Source organism: Gallinula chloropus (assembly GCF_964237585.1).
Source record: "Gallinula chloropus genome assembly, chromosome: 31".
NCBI lineage: Eukaryota > Metazoa > Chordata > Aves > Gruiformes > Rallidae > Gallinula > Gallinula chloropus.
This window is the reverse complement of record NC_140116.1, coordinates 533,415-552,144: the sequence shown is the minus strand read 5'-3', so window position 1 is coordinate 552,144 and position 18,730 is coordinate 533,415. Positions and strand designations below refer to the sequence as shown.

Sequence of the window (18,730 nt, the reverse complement as noted above, 5' to 3'; positions counted from 1 at the left end):
TCTGTGTGTGTGTGTGTGTGCACACGTGTGTGTGTGTGTGTGTGGTTTAGTTTGCTTGTTTGTCCTAAGTTGCATTGACTGACGTGGAACATGCAGTATCCACCTGCCCAAACAATAGAAAATCCTTTTTTTTTTGGGTTTTTTTCCTTTTTTCTCGTGTTTATAACTGTTTGTTTACAAGGGTCCTTTAAACAGGTGGTGGGTCACCGCGTTAGATGCGACGCCGTCACACAGGAAGCAGAGTATGTTTGGTAGAAGATCCTGGGGTGGGTGTGGGTGTCTCCACAGCTCTTCTCTATCCACAGATTCGGGAAGTTTGTAAACAATCTTTTCGCTCGCCAGGGTTTGGTGACTCCTGGCTCAACACTTGGATTCCCTGACGTCTTTTGGTCTTTTGGCTCTTTCTCTCCTCCCCTCCTCGGCCCGCTGCTGCTTCTCCTTCTCGGGTTTGGTGACGCTGTCGTAGGAGGGGAGGGAGGCCGTGGACGGGGTCCCCTCCTTCTTCTCCCGGTTCGTGCCCCCGTTCTCCAGCTTCGTGGAGACGGGCCTGCGGCTGACAAAGCCCCTCCGTGCCAGGCGCGCCCTGTAAGCCCTCTGGATCACCACCACCGAGACCTCTTCCTGCTTACGCCGCAGCGTGGTTGTGATGGGCTCGTAAGACACTTTGGAAGGGTTGGACGCCACAAACCTCTCCTCCATCTGCTGCCTCAGGATGTCCAGCTCCCCGCTGTCCCCCAGGACGCGTTTGGTGAAGGCAAACAGAATGTCTAAACAGTGGATCCTGTCCCCACTTACCATGGGCAGGTCCATGGCGATGAGTTCGATGGTGTTGGGCTTTGGGACGCGGAGAGGGTGTTCCAAAGCATCAGCGAAGTCCGCCAGCTTGCTGTACTCGATGAACTGCGTGGCATCGGGGTCAAACTTCTCCCAGATCTCGTAGAAGGTCTCAAAGTCGTCCTCGCTGAGCGGATCCGCGCTCTCCTCTGTCGCCACGCTGAAGTTCTCCAGGATGATGGCGATGTACATGTTGACCACGATCAGGAAGGAGATGATGATGTAGCTGACAAAGAAAAATATCCCCACCGAAGGGTTCCCACAATCCCCCTTAAAGCCGCTGCCGGGGTGCTCCTTGTCGAGGTCGCAGTCCGGGGGCCGGTTCAGGATGGGCAGCAGGAGCCCGTCCCAGCCCGCGGACGTGGTGATCTGGAACAGGCAGATCATGCTGTTGCCGAAGGTCTCGAAGTTGAACATGTCGTCTATGCCGGCCTCGTGCTTGACGTAGGCGAAGTTGGACATGCCAAAGATGGAGAAGATGAACATGACCAGGAAGAGCAGGAGGCCGATGTTGAACAAGGCAGGCAAGGACATCATTAAGGCAAAGAGCAGGGTGCGGATTCCTTTGGCTCCTTTGATCAAGCGCAGGATGCGGCCGATGCGAGCCAGGCGGATCACTCGGAACAGCGTGGGCGACACGAAGTACTTCTCAATGATCTCAGCCAGGAACATTCCTACAGAGGAAGAGAAGGGGCAAGTGTGACAGTGGAGGGGGGTGAGGTCTGCTGCTGCTTCTGACCCTGCTCGGGGGCCTGGGGACCCAGGTCTGACCCTCACAGCATCGCCTGCGATCCGGGGGCCTCACCGTCAGGCAGCAGCGTCTGAGCTGGCTGCTCCAGCACCCTAAGGAGTTCTAAACTGAGAGGGAGGGGTAGGGTTGCACAGAGGGATTCATTCCACCGGGCTAAGGATGGATGGGTGGGTTCTGGGGGTGCCTAGCTCTGCCCTCTCAGGCTGGGGGGGCTCTATTTCGAAAAGCAAGGCCAATCTCATCGCTGGCAGCAGCCAGACCTGGACCTGGCGCTCACACCGCAGGAGCCTCTCCCAGCAGTGCCTGGGCAGAGCTGCATCTGGCAGCTGAGCGAGCCGGCTGCTATTTGTGAGGCTGATACAGATTTTAGGGAATTAGCTGCTCAAACCCCCACGATGCCGCAGGAAAAGGGCTGGTTCCACAATCAACCAACCAGGAAACGGGAGCGCCGAGCGCACGGTGACGGGGGCAGCACTGGGACGCTGTTCCCAGCAGTTCATAAGCACCTAACGATCTGATGAAGGATTTTTTAAGAAGGGAGAGTCATTGTTGGGTGTTTTACCCCGTGAATCCCAGGACAGAGGGAGGAGGGTGCGCTAGTCAGGACTTCAAGCTGCCAAATTCCACCCATCTCTTCACTAAAAAGAGAACCCAGACATCCCAGTACCTGCAGCATCCCCTGGGAAGGCCGGGACGTGCCCTGCTCTGCGCACACCGGGGAGCCCAGCGCTCCCAGAGCCCCAAGGGAGCTGCACTTACCCACGATGGACAGGATCACCACCACGAAGTCAAAGATGTTCCAGCCGATGGTGAAGTAGTAGTGCCGCAGCGCGAACATCTTCAGCACGCACTCGCAGGTGAAGAAGATGACGAAGACCAGGTTGATCCAGTAGAGGATGTCCTCCATCTGCTTGCTCTGCGTGTCAGTCTCCACCATCATGGTCACCATGTTGAGGCAGATGAGCATCATGATGACAATGTCGAACGCCTGCTGCGTGACGAAGTCGAAGACGGCTCCTTGGATGCGGTTCTGCGCGAGGGGAGACAGGCAGTGACCAGAGAGGTCGAGCAAAGACCCAGAGACAGATCATTTCACTGCTGGTGGTGAGAAGGATGAGGACACTGGGGGTTTGTTTCAGATCTCAGGAAGCTTTCAGGGCAAACTCGAGCCACGATTCAGTCGGCCTGCCTTGGAAAGGCAGGACAGGGCTATGGTTTGCATCCCAGCCCCGGCACCAGCGCTGCCTTCCTCGGTGTCGGGCCCAGAGGCAGGGAGAGGCTCTTCCTTCCCAGCTGCAGACAGGAGCCGGCGCTGAACTGGCTGCAGGGAGCTCAAAGGAGATTTCCCCAACCTCTCTGGCATCCCAGCAGCAGGAAGCCTGGCCCATGGCAGTACCCAAGGGACCCCTGGCAATACCCAGGGACCCCCCAGTGTCACAGGAAAGCCTCTCAGAAGGCAGGGCAATGCACCTGGGGCTCAATCAAGGCATCCCTGTCCTGACTGTCCGAGATCCCACTCGGGACAGCCCCCAGCTCTTGTCCCCAGGCTCTCAGCCACACAGGGCTCTCAGACTGTTTTGTTGTTTCAAGTGAGGTGCCTGATGAACATCAACCACAGCGACAGCACTGGAACCTTTCTCACACCGTACCCCGACTGTAACGAGTAGAACGTGGTGCTGTGGAGCCCAGCACAAGTGAGAACAAAGGCTGCTTTCAGAGCCAGAGCTCCTCTCAGTCTCCTCTGCAGGTTTTCCCCTTCAGTTCCCCCTCTGACATACTCACCAGAGGTCGGGGAATAGGTTTCTGAGGCTTCTTTGAGCCCAGCTTTTTCATGGCATTGTAGTACTTCTTTTGTTCTTCTGTCATGAAGATGTCTTGACCTCCAAAGTAAAGGGGCAAAAAGAAACCTGGTTACAAGCAGCTCAGGCATCAGGAGGGAAAGGAATACCACCCGAGCCGAGTCACGAGGATGCCTGCCATATGGGGAGTTGGTGGCAGCTATTTCAGGCAGAAATAACTCCTACCAACCCCCAAGGCGTAGGGATTTTCCTTTAAAGAAAACCCAGTGGTTTCCCCAGGAATAACCTGTTTGATTGCCCAGATGCTCCCCCATCCCCTCTGTCCCCTTTGGGATACCCAGGTACCCGAGGTGCAGGGCTGCTGACTGTGTACACCAACTCCCCAGCGCCACTGAGAGGAGAAAGGGAGAGGGAGGGAGAGGTGGGGAGACAACATCCTGCTCGCAGTCCCTGCAGCCAAGGCAAAACCCAAGAGCAAACCAGAAATGCTGGGAAAAGCAGCCCAGGGAGATCATCTGGCCTGGCTGGAGTCTCACCCAGAGCTGCTGGCTGCCTCTGGGACTCCCTGAGCCTGTTCTGCCAGTCCTGAGCTCAGGGAGGTTCTGCAGCTGACAGCCCTGCCAAGGGAGGTCTGTGCCCCAGGCTGAGGGCCCTGGGCCTTTATTCCACCCAGAAACCCCACCAGCCCCAAGACTCGAGCTCTGAGGGGTCTCAGCTCTCCCCCGACATCAGCAGACATAGATCACTTATCTTTTTCTTTTGCTGGTTGAAGTTGTCAATGATGACACCAATGAACAGGTTCAGGGTGAAGAAGGAGCCGAAGATAATGAAGATAACGAAATAAATGTACATGTAAATGTTGTCCTCGTACTTGGGCTGCTCTTCTTGCTGCATGGGAGAGGAGAAGAGAAACAAATGGCATTTCCAAGGCATCAGACAGAACAAAGAGTGGCCGCGGTGGTGAAACAGTGCACGGTCTGGGGAGGGGACTGTGCCCCTGTGCTCAGCCTTGGTGAGGCCACACGTCCAGTTCTGGGCTCCTCACCACTGCCCTGACAGAGCCATATGACTTGTTCCCCCCAGTGTGGGACAAGAGAATCCATTTAAAAAGCCCATGAAACCAAACGAAGGGGAAAACATTAGAAAGGAAAAGGAAGGAATGGGATTTGCATGATTCCAGCAAGCAGGGACAAGAAGAGAGCTGGAAGAACGAGCTCCAACCCAGAGTTTCAAACTGGATTCAAACCCACACTTGGGTTCCCATGAAGGTTCATGGGGAACTTTCTGGCCAATTAGAATCACAGAATGTGGAAGGCAGGAAGGGACCTTCAGAGGTCACCTATTTTTATTCTAAAATATTCTAATCCTTGCCCTTCTGAGGATTTTCTTGAGCATCTTTTAACTCACCACAGAGCAGAGCACAGGGAACAATCACACCACTCAGGACACAAGCACTGCTCTAACATGCTTCCCTCACTCCACCACAGCAAAGCAGCAGAGAGAAACACCAGGAGGGGAGGATTGTGGTCAGGCAACGGTACCTTTCTGGAATCCACGGCCGCGTACATGATGTCCATCCAGCCCTTGAAGGTGGCCTGGAGAAGAGAAGACACGGTCTCGTAGGCAGAACTCACACAAAAGGCAAAGCTCAAGCCTGGTCTGCGCCCTGGGTCTGTGCCAAGGGTTCCCTGACACCCCTCATCACCCTCTCTGCTGAGCTTTAATTAAATGCTTCCCTTTCTGTTTAACCCAAACGGATCCAAATGGGTTTGCTGTTGTCTTAGGACAGGTTTGGGAGAGTCAGGGCCACCTGCTGTGCTGGGAGACGCATGTTTGGCAGAGGGGAAGAAAGCTAAAATGGCAATTTTATTCTAATTATTCTAATTGTATTGCTAAAATGGCAATTTTATTCTAATTATTCTGGGTTTATTGTTAAAATAGCTATTTTTTATCGGGGTGGGATTAAGCATCCTGTTAATCCCACCCCAACCTGGGTGGGATTACCAGGACACCGTGTTTCCCAGAGAGAGGGAGGCAGTGGAAACGCTCCAAGTTTGTATTTACCCTGAAAGCCCCACTTACAACTTGCAGAAGAGCCAGATATCCTGCCCCAACGTTGTCAAAGTTAATTTTCACGTTCTTCCATCGGATCTCGGTGGAGTTGGGTGGCATCAGAGCTTCGCAGTCTGTCTTGTTGTTAACGATTTCTATTTCGAAGCGCTCCTCAGCTGTTTCATTAAAGCAGTAATGATATTTCCCGGCAAACAGGTTAACCCCCATAATGCTGAAAATCAGCCAGAAGATAAGGCAGACCAACAAGACATTCATAATGGAAGGGATAGCGCCAACCAAGGCGTTGACAACCACCTGTGTTGGAAGGGGTGGGAAAGAGTTTCAGTATAAAACACGAGGCAGGATACAGCAAGCATCAGTTACAGCTGTTTTTGGGGGGGGAATAGGAGGTAAGGCCACTGTGGCGTTTACTCCACGCAGAAGTTGGCAGTGAACTTATTCCAGGGGGACAAAATTCAGCTCGAGAGGCACCGCCCTGAGCTCTGCTTCACAAGGAACACAGGCCGGGCTGTTGGATTTATGGGAGTCGATTTTGGATTGTCCCTTCTTCAGGCAAACCACAGTCATTCCAGCTCAATTTTGTTGCCAGAAAGGAGAAGGGGGCATTGCCAAGGGAGGCTCAGGCTCTCTTCTTGGTACCAAACGGGCTCCTAGCTAAAATTTTTCTCAGAGCCGAGTCAGAGACACTTTTGCTCACGGATTCAATGGGTCTTTATCAGCCAGTGGCCCTTACGGCCATTCCCCACTTTCAAACAAGGCTGTTATCACTTCAAAGCCTGTCTCCTGCTCCCACCCAGGTCACCAGCGAGCTGCGTGGCAGCGACTTCGGTGGGGACAGGACCAAGCCCGGAATCGCTCTGGTGAGACTGAGTCGCCGTAAACACCGAGATCGTATCTGTGACTAAGCAAGGCCAGTCGTGTTGTCTCAGGCAGACAGCTGAGCATGCAGCTAGGCAGGCTCAAGAGGACAGAAAAGCCATGTTCCTTCCTCCAAACTGCAGCAAACGCGGCGGGAAGCGGTGATGGGCTTTGTCAAGAGCGCCTATCTTCCACCATCTCCTAATTTTAGCCTTCCAGGGTTTGGGAGCACTGTGTCCCTAAGCATCCCTGGCCAACACAAGACAAAGTGTAAGCTCCCAGGCTTTTAATAGAGTTAGGTCAGTGGGATATTAAATCTTTCATTATGGTCTCCTAATTTAGCTTCCTTTAATAGATGAACAGAATCTGAACTGTTTTCTACCCCCTCTGCCTTAGTTTTGAAAGACTCGGCACACGGTGATTTGGGAGCCCTCCAGCAGCAGCACCGGGGCCACAACTGCTCCTGGCTACCATCAAGTGTCCCCTCCCCTCCAACCCCATCTGTCTGCCACCACACGCTCCAGAAGCTCCGCAGCAAGTGCCTCTCCCCCACTGCAGCGGGCGCGAAGGGAAACCACAGACAAGAGGCTCCAGACAAGCAGCAACGTTCCAACAACCGTTAAAGGCCATCGCCAACTCGCTGCTGCGTACCCAGTGGGGTGCAAAGGCACCCACCAGCCCCAGGGCCCCCAGGATGCCTCGGCTCTTGGTCTGCCTGCATCCACCTAGGATGCTCTGCTGCTGAACACCAGTGCAACGACGGCGGTTTGCCTGTGTTTGGTGAAGGTCCCTTCAGGTATCACTAAGATCATCCAGCCCAACCGTTCCTGTCCCGTGCTAAACCAGATCCCTGAGCATTTCATCTCCCTGCCTGTTAAACACACCCAGGGGCAGGGACTCAACCCCCGCCCTGGGCAGGAGGCCCCTGTTCCAGGCCCTGACCCTGTTTGAGGCTTGTTGCAGGCCCTGACCCTGCTCCAGGCCCGTTCCAGGCCCTGACCCTGTTCCAGGCCCTGACCCTGCTCCAGGCCTGTTCCAGGCCCTGACCCTGTTTATTCCAGTTCATGGCAGGAAGCGACGTCGTGTCCCCCCCCGGAATACAGCCACTTAGGGTCTGTTAAATTTATGGGGAAAGATCTGAGAGAAGGAACATGGCTTTTGTGTGCAGACTGACAAAGACGCATGCACGATTCACAGCATCACTGTCCAACTTCCTGGGTAATTTAAGAGCAGAGCAAGCTCTTGGAAAAGAAAAAAAGCAGATTACTATGGAGGAGAGAAAAGCAAAGAACTAGGTTTTCTGTTTCCTTTGCAAAGGCATTTTCAAATCGCCGTTCCCTGGCTCAGAGGAATTGTTCTGGGTCTCCGGGGCAGCAACACCTGCCGTCAGGTCAGAGCAAAAGGTGAATAATTGGGTTTGGGGAGCTAACAGGGCTGCTCGTGGCTCTCCATCAGTTTAGCTGTGGGGAAAACACGCTGCTTTAAGCAAGAGGATTTCCCTAGGGATCACGGTTTCTCTCCAGCGTGGCTTAACACCAGCTTGGACAGCTACCGGCTTAGCGCTAGGTCTTGTCCTTTGTGACCCCGCTCTTAGGCAGGACCTGAACCCAGCCCAGCAAAAGCTCTGGCTTTTCATCCTTTGTGCCTCTATTGCAAAGTTGAGAATTAGGCTGACACAAAGAGGTGTCATGATCAGTGGGATAATAGGGCCAGGGAAGGAACTGTGGATTTGTTGGGGTCTCATTTTCTCCCATCACTTCCTAAGGACTTGGAGGACTCCTGGTGAGGTCACCGCCTCTTGCGCTGTGCTTTGTGCTGCTGAGCTAGGCAAATTCAAAGGCCATCAGAGGGATCTGGGTGGAATCGCTCCAGTCAGACCCTGACCTAAAATCCCAACTGCCATTGCCTTCCCTTGCTTTTAGTTTTTTTTTTAAATCATGTAACTTTATCTCTTGTAACCTCTCTAATCGAGAGCTAACTGGGATTTAGTGGGGAAGACCTATGGTATTGTTCTAAGAGCAACTGGGAAGCCCATTAAAACAACACCCCCTCTGCTTCACAGAAACACACGGCTTTTGTGCGTGTCCTTACAAGGCTACTTCAGCCCCAAATGGGGGGAAAAAGCTCCAAAAATCGAGAATGTGAGCGGCAAAGCGGGGAGACGCCGCAGTCATTTCAAACCCCCAGGAGAGCGGCGCTGGGTAACAATTTGAGGAAAGCTGGTTAAGTTCAATGCTTTGCTTGTGCATCGTCGCTACTTCCACAGTGACAGGACAGGGGTAAAAAGCATGGAAAAAGGGAGGGAGTGGAAAGGAAAAGCTTCACTATCAGACAAGGCTTCCAGTCACCACCAGACTGGACCGAGAACAACAAGGTGCAACAAGAGGAATTAAACCAAAGCCTTTTTTTCCCCAAACAGCTCAGCTCCCCACCAGTCCCTTCCTGCAGGCCTGAGCGATCCGAGAAAGGAAGCAGCCTTTCACCCCCTTGCAGGCAGGTTGCCTTTTGAAAAACCCCCTCCGATAGAGCTCGTCAATCAAATTCCACCAGCAGCCAACACCCAGAGAGGGGCTGGAGACGCTGAGGTGGTTCAAATTCTGCTTCTTTGCACCTGGTGATTCTCCCTAGATAAAAGAAGTTACAGCTGAGAAGCCCCCTCGGATGCTAGAGGTAAAAGCCAGGCTAAATGAGAACAGCCAAGTGTTAACATCGTCTACAAATGGCATGTGGTTTGGGCCGGTAATTAATGTAAATGAGGCAGCTGAATGCATCTCCCTTTCTTAAGAGGGGAGGGTGCAGCGGTGGGCAGGGTGAGGGGACATCCACAGTAGAGGTGATCGAGTCAGCAGCTGCATCATGATTCCGTTTGGAATTTTTATATATATATATTTATTGTTTTTCCACCAGTTTTGATCAGTTCTAGCATGCTTTAAAAAAAACCGCTCCACAGGCATGCAGAAGGATCAGCTGCTAATGGCATCTTACCCTCATCCCCTCAAATCGGGACAACGCTCTTAAAGGCCTCAAAGCTCTTAGTGTCCTAAGGGATTTTATGGCACCTAGTTCCGAGTAGCCCAGGGCATTAGCTATAAGGCTGACTAAAGAGACCTACACAGAAAATAGAAAAAAAGAAGGAAAAAAGAAAAAGAAAAGAAAAGATAAAAAAAAAAAGATAAAAAAAAAGAAAGAAAGAAAAAAAGAAAACAAAGGTTCCAGACTGTTAGAACGAATCCCCTAGCACTGATTGCCCAGCCCCGACTGCCAGCGGGGCGGCCCCCAGATCAATACCGAAGGCATGACACCAGCTGCCTACTTCACTTGACTGAAACGACCTGGAAGGAAATAATGTGGTTGAGAAAGGCATAAGAAAAGAACATAGGGGAGAGGTAAGTGAGAGAGGCAGAGACACACAGACGGAGAAGGGGTCTGTCGGCAGGAAGAGCCCAAACGATGACAAAAGCCTTACCCTCGCCCTGTCCTGTCTGCAGGGTCCCAGCGGCTCCCATTAAACTTAAGCCAGAGAAATGTTAAAGGTACCTATGAGAAAGAATACAGATAAATGCACACACTGCACCACCTGCCCTCACCTCAGCAAGCCACCGCGCTCAGCCCGAGCGGCGGCGGCGCTTCACCCGCGGCAGCGGCCCACGGGGACGGGACGGGGCGCGTGCCGGGGGTTCCCTCTGCCAAAAGTCACACGCGGCGCCGAGGCAGCTGGTTCTGGCTCTTACTGCCCGAAAGCCTGAGGATGCCTTTGTTTCCTCTGCTTGTCCTGTGCTTTTTAGTTTTGCAGTGACATCTGTGAGCGTCCCCGAGGGGGGGTGAGGAGGGGTCAGCCCGTTTCACAGGTGGGCAAACCGAGGCACACGGCACGTTGCTTGCTCGGGCTCACCCAAACTGTGACACAGCTGGGGACAGGCTCCTCACATCCAGTTTTCAACAGCCTATTTTCTTTTGTCAGCAGCCTGGAGTCAGACTCAGGTGCCACACTTGTGCATTACCCCGATATCCTTACACAGCCGGAGCTGAGGGCAGCTCAGGGTCCCGTGGGATTAAGCCCAGCACTACCAAAGGCCTGAAAAGCAGGGGCCGTCTACCTGTTGACCTGGCACACTGTTTTATGGCAGCAGTTCACTCCCAAGGGAAAACTCTTTAGATCAGGCAGGACTGGGCCATGTGGAAATACCAGCTACAGCCACCGGCTCCTCAGTGGTGCCCACTGAAGGTCCATATGCAGAGAAACACAGGGGGTTACCCCTAAATATAACACAGGCTTCACTGAACCCCCCCTTTTAGAGCTTGTCCCCTGGGCTAAGCCCTGCTCCCAAGCAGGACACTGGCACAAGGCCTAAAGGCTGTCTGAGCTTTCAAGGGGTCTTTTCAGTGTCATTCTCGGGACACTCTGACTGCAGACAGGCACCAGGGTCAGACCAAAGGGACTCCTGAGCCACTGAAAAGCAGAAGCCTTTGTGATTACCCAGGAAAAAAGACTCTGTCTTCACAAATGCACCCAGCAAGCTTTGGGAGCCAGAGGAGGAGGGTTATCTGACAACGCTATCAAACCTGAAAAATAACATTCAAGAGCGTTGTTATGAGGCAAAGGCTCGTTCTCTGTCAGTCACAGCTGCCACCCCGACGCCCCCCGGACCCCGGCTACGTCACATCAGCAGATCTGTCCAAAACCCCCACGACTGAACAGCTACAGGACACGGGGCAGAGCTGAGATCCCGTCGAGTCCTGTCCTGGCACCTCAAATTCCCACTTCAGGGGGTTTTTGTAGACAAAAATGTGCAAGTCTCCTGGTCTGTGACACCAAGTGAAAGGAGAAACATCTCCCAGAGCCCTGGGAATCGGGTGTTGGCTCCCTGCAAACGTGTTAACAGCAGCCAGACACCTGGGAAGAGAGTGAAACCTGTGCCACATCTGCTAATTAAACTGCACTTCATTCCCTACGGCTGGAATTCACTCACAACAGGAGGCACAGGGACTGTGAGGGCTGTTTGTGAGCTGGGCTGATGGTTCTTTTCAGTGCAGACCCCAAAGCATTTCACCCCCTGGAACGCTCCCCGCAAGGCACTGGGAAAAGTAGCTGGTATCTCCTGTGGGCTTCATCTTGAGGCAGCGATGGAGATACAGGGTTATTTTCAGACAAGAAGAGCTATTCAAGATGTGTGGTGAAAGGAAAGGTGTTGAGGGGACCAGAGAGGACTTAAAAAATTTAGGAAAAAAATCCCTTTTCTCCAGGAAACGTCGACATCTTGAGTCACTTCTGCCCCTGAGTTCCAAGATAGTTCCTCCACCTACTCAGAAGTATTTCCAGAGTGATAATGTCACTGAACAGTGACTTGGCATAACTGAATCATACTCACAACGTTCCAAGTGAGAAGATTGGGAAATTTTTAATTGGGTTTTTTTTCCACACTGGCTCTTGGGGCACTCACTAAGGACACTGGGGCACAACTGGGTGTGATGAAATGTTTTAAAAGACCCCAAGCACTAAAATTCCTTCCCTGGAGTTCTGTGCCCTTCAAGTCTTACTGAATTCCATCCTCTCCTGCCACTTCTACAGCATAAATTCCCTTTCTTTTGCTGTGCTTCAGAGCTGGATTTGCCACTGTCGCTTCTCTCCATCATCTTTAATTCTCAATTTCATTCTCCCCACCAAGACGTTCTGCAGGGGAACCCAGAGCCATCCCGTGCTGAGCTGTCCAGACAGACTGTTTCCCTCCCATCTCCTCTCAGCAAGCTGCCCTCGCTGTCGGAGACGCTCCTGCTGCGTCTCTCCTGGGCATTCCACCGTACTTGGTTTTGCATAACGAGCTTCCAGAGCACTCAGGTTTTCACAGATGTGGGTGCACCCAACGTCCAGAACCACAGACCTTGTTAGGTGGTAGGATGGGGAGACTCCTCCTGCCTCAACACCCCCACCTCCCTCTTTCCCTCCCTCCCCGCCGCCTCGTTGTTAATAAGGCAAGTAATGATTACAGCAAGAGGGTGTCACCGAGGAATACCAGGTCTGCACCAGTCCTCCCACTGCTCCCACCTTCCTGTAGCTTATGTTCAGCGGAGCAAAGGAGCGTGGGGCTGGAAAGCCCTCCTTTGTCTCTGCAGGCTCAGAGGATCTGTGGGCCAGAGGTTCCACAGGACACGCAAAGGGCTCGAGGGTTTTATCCTTGGGCTGGAACCGTACAGGTACCTGGGACTGAATCCTCATTAAACACAACGCTTCAGTTAGGACACTTCATGGAAAACGTTACCCCAGAATTCTTCTAACTCCCAGGGTTTTTCCCCCAAGCAGAAGATAAGGAGGAGAGGATACATACAGCCACGATGAGGAAATCCAGCCAGCACCAGGCGTTGGTGAAGAACTTGACGAAGCCGTAAGCGCACCACTTCAGCAGCATCTCCAGGATGAAGATGTAAGTGAAGACCTTGTCTGCGTACTCCAGGATGGTCCGGATGGTTTTCCTCTGCTCTATGTAAATATCCTCAAAAGCCTGAGAAACAAGCAGGAGCTCCAGTCATTATCTCAGATTTACTCCACAGTTCAAAGTCATTATCCAGAGGGTTATTAAACGACCCCGAGATGAGCAGCAGACCAGCATTCCTTAACACAGGGCATCTTACTGCAACACTGCAATGCCAAACCAAAAAGAACCCCCAAAAAGGGAAGTCCTGAATAAAGAACACAACTTCTCTCCCTCTGAGGGACACAAGCACAAGGCTTTATGTCAGGATGTTCAGGCAGCTGCTGTCACGCCAGTAGCACAGAGGCAGGTTTGCTCTGCAGCTCAGCTGAGTTCACCAGCAATCAGGTGAATCACACCTCTCCCCAGCCCAGGCTGCTCAAGGCCCATCCAACCCGGCCTGGAACACCTCCAGGGAGGGGGCAGCCACCACCTCCCTGGGCAGCCTGTGCCAGGGCCTCACCAGCCTTGGAGTGAAGAATTTCTTCCCGATATCCAGTCTAAATCTCCTCCTTCCAGTTTAAACCCATTCCCACCCGTCCTGTCACTCCCAGCCCTTCTAAAAAGTGCCTCCCCAGCTTCCTTGTAGCCCCTTCAGGGACTGGAAGGTGCTGTAAGATCTCCCTGGAGCCTTCTCTTCTCCAGGCTGAGCAACCCTAACTCTCCCAGCCTGGCTTCAGAGGAGAGGGGCTCCAGCTCTGGGTTCATCTCTGTGGCCTCCTCTGGCCCCATTCCAACAGCTCCATGTCCTTCTTATGGTGGGGACCCCAGAGCTGGAGGCAGCACTGCAGGTGGGGTCTCAGGAGAGATTAAACTAAATCAAAATGACTACTAAAGGCTTTTGTACCCAGGGTGGTTTCCAAGAATCAGCACAGCTTCTGTCTGCACCGAGTTTCCTATTCCCAGCTGCCCCAACCAAACGTCCCCGAGCCGAACTCGCCTGAGCCACGCGCTGTCTCCGTGCTGCACTCACCAGAGCCCCGCTGCTCAGCAGGATCATGAAGATGATGAAGGTCTCAAACCAGTTATGCTCCACAATCAGAAAACAAGTCTTCCTCAACGTCCACCAAGACTTCCCCAGCCCTTCCTCAATGTTGACCTGACAACATTTACAGCGCTGCATACAGCCTGGAAGGGGAGGGTGAGCCCAAACGTCGTTAAGTAACAGATGAGGTGAAGTAACAACGTAAAATTACCCTTGTCTGGAAGCTGTTTTGATACCAGCAATATTAAACACGCTGAGCTTCGGTCAAACCTCTCACTTTCCTGAGGATTTTATGATTACTTTTGCCACTTCTGTATCTGGGCACCTGAATTAACATCAATTTGTGAAGAGATTAAGCTCATTATATTTGGTGAGGTATCCAAGCACTTGACAGAAGAGGAATGGAAAACTTGCTGACAAAATAACCTTGAACCATTTAAAATCTCTTTGCCATGGGAATACCTGGAACGGATCAGGCGCTGACAGACATTGAGGCCAGCAAGAGAAGGGAAAGAAACTCGACCAGAATGCAGATTCTTCTGCTTTAAGTACTCAAGGCACCAACGGTGTGGAAGACCAACTTGCCCTACCCATAGGTCATCTCTGTCCCTACCCATAGGTCATCTCAGTTGCAACCACATCTCTGAGGCCTTCACCTTGCAAATTCTTCTAAATTACCTCACCTGTGACACAGGACCCAAGAAGGGTCTCACAAGCAGCTGAGAGCCAGCCCTGGCCCACCCTGAGCCCCAGTCACAGCACCAGCTCTGGAGGCTTCTTTCTGCACTGTGTCACTTACCTTCTGTGAAGCACGCGTCCGGGTCCAGATACTCCTCCGGTGCCTCCACAGGGACCTCTTCCACTTCAGGCTTTATATCAATAGTGCTGCCTTCGGAGGAGCTGGTCTCATCAAGTTTCTTGAACACAAAATCAAACCCAAGCCAATCTAGAATTAGTTTCCAAGGAACATCAAAGTTCATCATGACTTCAGCAATTTTTTGTTACCAGATCTATTGGAACTCAAGTTGTTTCCTCACTTTACCTTGTTAAGAACCTGACCCAGCTCATGTTAACAAGGCAGACAGCATTACTTATAACCTCTATGTTATATCTATGAGCATTTGTGGCTCTACACAGAGTAACCAGCACAGGAAAGCTGCTGCCTTGATTGCAAAGACAATGCCCGTAACGTAACTAGAAGGTTTGTGCAGGAACTGTCTAGTTCTCCTTCCCCAGATGCTTCCAGGCACCCACGTGTGGGTCAAGCGACTAGAGGGAACTTCGAGCCCTTCACCTCACCTCCTTGCTGCCATCAGGGTCTGTGTCACTGCTGAAATCTTCCGTGTTGAGGTTTTCAAAGTCCGATTCTCCGACCGCGATGGGCACCCGGACAGTGAGGTTGGGGTTGTTGATGAAAGACATGTGATCCTCGTCTATGATGTACTTCTCCACGCTGCTCCCGATCCCGCTCGTCGTGCCGTTGCCGTTCTTCTGATAGTCGATGTCCCTGTTGATGTCGGCCCCGGTGTGGTTAGCGATGCAGTTCACCTTCCTGTCGTACAGCTCGTCCAAGGGCTTGACCTCGTCCGCCTCCCGCTGCTTGAAGTGGGCCTGCATGAACTCGCGCACTTTCGCCTTGGTCCAGGCGATGCCCTTCTTGATGCGGATCACCGAGATCTGCAGGTTGTTCATCTCCCCGTCGTCGTCCGTCGCCGCCAAGTTGTCTGCGCTGAAGGAGCTGAGCAGCAAGGCCAGGAACAGGTTCAGCACCTGAAGGAGAAGAGGTCGTGCTTGGGAGGGCTGGCACACGAGCGCTGTACGCAACAAGGGTTGTGTTTCCAAAGCTGACCACGAGCATTTCGCCCGAGTTCTGCTGATGGGAGCTGGGGGTGTTCAGCCTGGAGAAGAGGAGGCTGAGGGGAGACCTTATCACGCTCTACAGATACCTGGCAGGAGGGTGCAGCAGTGAGGGGGGTCGGGCTCTTCCCCTAGTGACAAGAGGACATGGTCTCAAGTTGCACCAGGGGAGGTTCAGAATGGAGACTGGGAATACTTTCTTCACCAAAAGGGTGGTGAAGCATTGGAACGGGCTGCCCAGGCAGGTGGTGGGGTCACCATCCCCAGGGGTGCTTAAAAAACACCTAGACAAGGTGCTTCAGGAGGTGGTTTAGTGGCTGTGGTGGTGAAGGGCTAAGGTTGGGCTTGATGATCTTAAAGGTCTTTTCCAACCTTGATGACTCTGGTAATGGGGGCTGCAGAGCCAAGTCTCCAAGCACCACGCTGAGAACCAGCTCTGGTGTCCCACAGACCCACTGAGGTACTCAGGACACTGCTTTAAAGATACCCAACCGATACCGCCGCACTCTTGCTCACGTTCTCCTCCATAGACTTTCCTTCACCACATTTAAGACCAGAAGGAAATACCATGATCTAGTCTAACCTCCCACACAACAGGCCATGCAGCTTCGCCAGCTGATCCCCGCACACGACTGCGCCTCATGACTGAGCTAGTGGGCAGATTTCAGAAGAGATTTCAAACCTGATTTTAACACTTCAGGACTTTCCCCCCTCCACAGCAGATTATTCCCTTTCCTGGTGTTGGGAAAAGCCAGGTTTTGCTGCTTTTAAGCTTCTTTTACCTCCTCAGACAAGGTGTGGGGCTGTCCCCCTCTGACTGAGGGTTTTGCACCTCCAGCTTTTGTGGCAGAGGGTTTGGATGGTTTATTTGTGGACAACTGTTTGAGGTCCTTCTCAATCTAAGTGTGTCCTTAACACTGTGCTACCAAAGTCAGCAGTTCATATATCAAAGGCGCTGTGAAGGACCCCGAGAGACCCACAGATCATTATTCCTGGTCCTGGGGTCTCCCCCCATTCTACCTGACCCAGAGGCAACCCACAAAGCCCATCAGGAACCATTTACTGACCACTAGATTTCCGATGACCATGACCATCATGAAGACAATCAAGCACATGGCCTGTCCTGCCACTTCCATACAGTCCCACATGGTCTCAATCCATTCCCCACACAACACCCGGAAGACAATAAGGAAGGAGTGGAAGAAGTCGTTCATGTGCCAGCGGGGCAGCTCACACTCCGGGCTGATCTTGCAGACACACTCCTTGTAGCTTTTGCCGAAGAGCTGCATGCCCACCACAGCGAAGATGAACACGATGATGGCCAGCACCAAGGTCAGGTTCCCCAGGGCACCCACGGAGTTCCCGATGATTTTTATCAGCATGTTCAGAGTGGGCCAGGACTTGGCCAGCTTGAAGACTCTCAGCTACAGAGACACAGACAAGAAGAAAGCCAAAAGAAAACAGAAAGGTCATCTGAAACGAAGAGGAAGCTCAGGCAGAACTTTCTGAACAGCTCTCCTGTGTTTCAGGGAAACACGAGCCCTGGCCTCCCCTGCTGACGCCAGCGGGAGCAGGGAAGGCTCAGCCTCTCGTTGAGTCTGGCCTGCGTTTCGTACTTCGCTGTCCCCCCCGTGGTGCTCTCCCCTTGCAAAGGAAAAGCACAGAGCTCCTATCTTGCTTGGTAAACTTGGCAACGTTTGGGAATTTGGGAGATTTATTTGATCAGGGTAAAAAAGTAAGAAAATACCTGCTCTTTCTTTCCTGAACACTTCCCACCTCCCCTGGAAAAAAGGACTTGTTTTCCTGGCACACCCAGGACACACAACGTGGGTTCAATCTCACTTGGAGACAGACTTGCTGAAGTTGGATACAAGTGGGAGCTTCTGAGTATGGAGTTCCTTGGAAAATCCGATCTAAGTTGTGGTTCTCTGTGCTCAAAATCCTGCCCTTGAGGTTTTCATCATTGAATTTTCAGAAGCTCAACCCCTAACAGCACAAGCTGGCTCCAGTCAGCACTTTTATTAAGCTGCAACATCCAACCTGCCCAATCTGACTGCACAAGAATCACACCCTAACGTGGTCCCTCTCCACCCATACTAAGTCCTCAACACCAAGACACCTCCCAAGGCATCCCACACGCAGCACCCAAACCCCAGCTGATGCTCAGATCTCATGAACAGCAGCGGAGTAAGAAGAGAGCACGAAAATGACACCACTCCACCTCTGTCCTCCCCAAACCAGCACACAAGTGGCTCGGGCCTTTTCTTAGGTGAAAAGCTTTCTAGTAGCTCCCAGACTGAACCATTCAGGAAGAACTGGAATATGGAATACCAATCGGAAGGATCGCAGCACAGAAAGTCCCTCCACATCTGACAGACTCAGCTCCATTAAACTGAGGGAGACGATGAACCCATCAAAGATGTTCCAGCCTTCTTGGAAATAATAGTAGGGATCCATGGCAATGAGCTTCAGGAACATTTCTGCTGTGAAAATTCCAGTGAAAACCTGGAGAGAGACAGACAAAGGACAGGCAGTGATTGGCTTTGGTTCCTTCTCTGGTCTTCAGGCTGAATATCAAACAATGGAATCAGTCACACCGATTCAAATGCGTGGTCGTGCAACGCCACCAAGCACAAACATCACTTCCCCTCTCAGCCAGGCCCAGAATTAACAGCTGGGCTTTTAAGTAGTAACAATCCTCAGCAAACATCTCTTAATAGCCAACAGACTGGGGTGAGGGCAAGCTCACACCGCTGATGTCCTCTAGAGCCTGGAAGAGCAGCTCTCTCAGCTTAAGCCTCCACCAAAAGCAGCGAATCCTGGTAGGAGCAGATCTGTGAGGAGTATTTACCAAGAGCATCTTACCAGATTTCCTACAGAGAGCACGTGCTCAAACTCAGGGGTCATGGGATGGTGCTCCATGGCCATGAACAGAGTGTTCAGCACAATGCAGATGGTGATGGCCAAGTCAACGAAGGGATCCATGACGATCAAGTTCACTATCTCCTTCAGCTTCATCCAGTACGGGTGGCACTCCCAGATCAAGAAAGTGTTGGCAAATTTGTACCAGCAAGGGGGACACTTTCTCTGGGACTCCTCCAGCTCT

At 52.3% G+C, this 18,730-nt stretch overlaps 1 protein-coding gene across 3 annotated transcripts in view; it reads right to left on the bottom strand.

The window, feature by feature from the left end:
* SCN8A (sodium voltage-gated channel alpha subunit 8) overlaps positions 1 to 18,730 on the bottom strand; it is a gene marked incomplete at its 5' end in the record, with an annotated part of 41,452 nt that continues 22,722 nt past the window's right edge. For 2 of the 3 annotated variants that reach the window (XM_084277293.1, XM_084277294.1), the window contains 14 exons: positions 1 to 1,508; positions 2,345 to 2,615; positions 3,368 to 3,492; positions 4,131 to 4,272; positions 4,926 to 4,979; positions 5,467 to 5,751; positions 9,301 to 9,423; positions 12,639 to 12,812; positions 13,756 to 13,910; positions 14,567 to 14,684; positions 15,067 to 15,537; positions 16,692 to 17,048; positions 17,956 to 18,129; positions 18,490 to 18,728. In XM_084277293.1, coding sequence (XP_084133419.1) covers positions 361 to 1,508; positions 2,345 to 2,615; positions 3,368 to 3,492; positions 4,131 to 4,272; positions 4,926 to 4,979; positions 5,467 to 5,751; positions 9,301 to 9,423; positions 12,639 to 12,812; positions 13,756 to 13,910; positions 14,567 to 14,684; positions 15,067 to 15,537; positions 16,692 to 17,048; positions 17,956 to 18,129; positions 18,490 to 18,728 — 3,836 coding nt within the window. In that variant the 3' untranslated portion in view covers positions 1 to 360. The remainder of the gene's footprint in view (positions 1,509 to 2,344; positions 2,616 to 3,367; positions 3,493 to 4,130; positions 4,273 to 4,925; positions 4,980 to 5,466; positions 5,752 to 9,300; positions 9,424 to 12,638; positions 12,813 to 13,755; positions 13,911 to 14,566; positions 14,685 to 15,066; positions 15,538 to 16,691; positions 17,049 to 17,955; positions 18,130 to 18,489; positions 18,729 to 18,730) is intronic. The other variant, XM_084277295.1, reaches the window with a different exon arrangement.